The sequence below is a fragment of the Ciona intestinalis genome, chromosome 1, assembly GCF_000224145.3.
Source record: "Ciona intestinalis chromosome 1, KH, whole genome shotgun sequence".
In the NCBI taxonomy this organism is placed as follows: Eukaryota; Metazoa; Chordata; class Ascidiacea; order Phlebobranchia; family Cionidae; genus Ciona; species Ciona intestinalis.
Genome location: NC_020166.2, coordinates 6,726,722 through 6,728,506, shown reverse-complemented (window position 1 = coordinate 6,728,506; position 1,785 = coordinate 6,726,722). Strand labels below are relative to the sequence as shown.

The window sequence follows — 1,785 nt, the reverse complement described above, 5'->3', positions numbered from 1 at the left end:
AACTAAAAAATCCTTTTCAAAAAATCATCAACCACAAAGTAACATACTTGGTAAAGCTGGCACGAAGTGCATGAAACAAAACACCTGAGTTATAACCACAGTCGTTTTCCGGCCACGCAAGGTTAAGTTACTTATTCATTCATGTGCATTATGTTTATTTTTTGTCTCATTTTCTCTTATCTGTTGTCTTTACCAAATCGTAATAGGCAATGTTAATATCAGTTTTGTGAATTTTGTAAAGTCAGATATTATGTTTGCCACCAATTTTGCGGCAAGTACATAAACCAGCATTTTCAAACTTTATAAATAATGCTTCATTGTTTTTTCATTATTTTTTTTCCTACACACTGGCATAAAAAGGTCTATTTTCTTTTGTAAGATCTTCAGCCAAGTTTGGGAATCAGTGATCCAAACAACTATGGCATTAAAATGGTAAATAATCTTTCAGTACAATTTATTTGTTTTCAGAAAGAACGATCGACACTCAAGGTAGGAACTTTCAGAAAAAGATATTTCTGAGCTGAATGCATTTCTGTGTAAAGGTAAAGTTGTGTTCATCAATTTTTCTATTTCATCTTTTCATACATTATGTTATTTTTATTTATCCCTTCAATCATAATAACAAAGTGCATATTATAATTAAAACAACTATATAACTAAAAAAGAATGAAAACTAAACGAGAGACAGTAAAACAAGCTGTATATAAAATTATGTTATTAATTAATTAGTTTAAGAGTGAGAATAACAGCAAGAATCAGTAAAATACAGAAGAGTAACATTTTCTGAGCAAAAAAACAATACCACAGAAATTTTGTTACAAAATCAGTAACTGACTTTAGATTACGAGTTCACGAACAAACCTGCAACGACCAGAGCTCCAACCCCCACCACACGCAGCCTATTTTTCGTCCTCACTCAGCGTGGGGTAACTAGAACTAGAAGATGGCCCTATACTACAAAAGCAACAACAACAAAAGCTAAAGCTCCAGGCTCCGGGTTAATTGCAGGGGATTCAAAATGGCCCCTTACAACAACCCTACCCCCAACTACAACCACCACAACAACCACAGTAGACCCAGAAGGTGGCATGTCACCGTGGGGAGCATGGCAAGGCTGCAGTGCAACATGTGGACCAGTGGCGCAACAAATTCGTGCGCGCTGGTGTGACAATCCTGCAAAAGTAAAGTTTTATTTAGAGTAGTAATAAGTTGACAACAGTAGAGTTTTAATCCAAAAAAGAATGTATACACGCTAGATATATAAAGTTTAACAGTAGAGTTTTAGTAGCAATAAGAGAAGTACAGTTATAACATGAAACAGTAAATACTAAACACAAAGACAAATTGTTAAACTATTGTATAAATTGTAATTGTATTCCAGGGTTGTAATGCCGTGTCTTATGAGAGGGAAAAATGTAAACGAAAACCTTGCAGTGAAAAAAAGAAATGGGCAGAATGGGGGGAATATGGAGCATGCACAACTACATGTGGGACTGGCATGCAGTTAAGGTGATGTGGGCTCCACCATGTTTAATACTCAACTGTCTGTTGTATCTTGGTGGTTAACACAGCATGCATTGTTTATATTTAAAAAGTTAATTAACCTCACGTGACCAGATAAACACAGTTGTTATGACACAAATCACAGTTGTTCTGTTTCATACCCCTCATGTGGCAAGTTACCACATATGTAACTTTGTGGGTAATTTATTTTAATGTATACCTGATAATTGAGACAATCAAGTCTAAAGTATGAATTTATTTACAAGTAAACTCAAATAATTA

The 1,785-nt window shown here is 34.6% G+C and overlaps 1 protein-coding gene across 1 annotated transcript in view; it reads left to right on the top strand.

Moving 5' to 3' along the window:
* LOC104265349 (protein SpAN-like) overlaps positions 1 to 1,736 on the top strand; it is an 8,803-nt gene extending 7,067 nt beyond the window's left edge. The window contains exons 8-9 of the mRNA XM_018814403.2: positions 469 to 542; positions 1,382 to 1,736. Coding sequence (XP_018669948.1) covers positions 469 to 524 — 56 coding nt within the window. The 3' untranslated portion in view covers positions 525 to 542; positions 1,382 to 1,736. The remainder of the gene's footprint in view (positions 1 to 468; positions 543 to 1,381) is intronic.
* Positions 1,737 to 1,785: the final 49 nt, after the last annotated feature.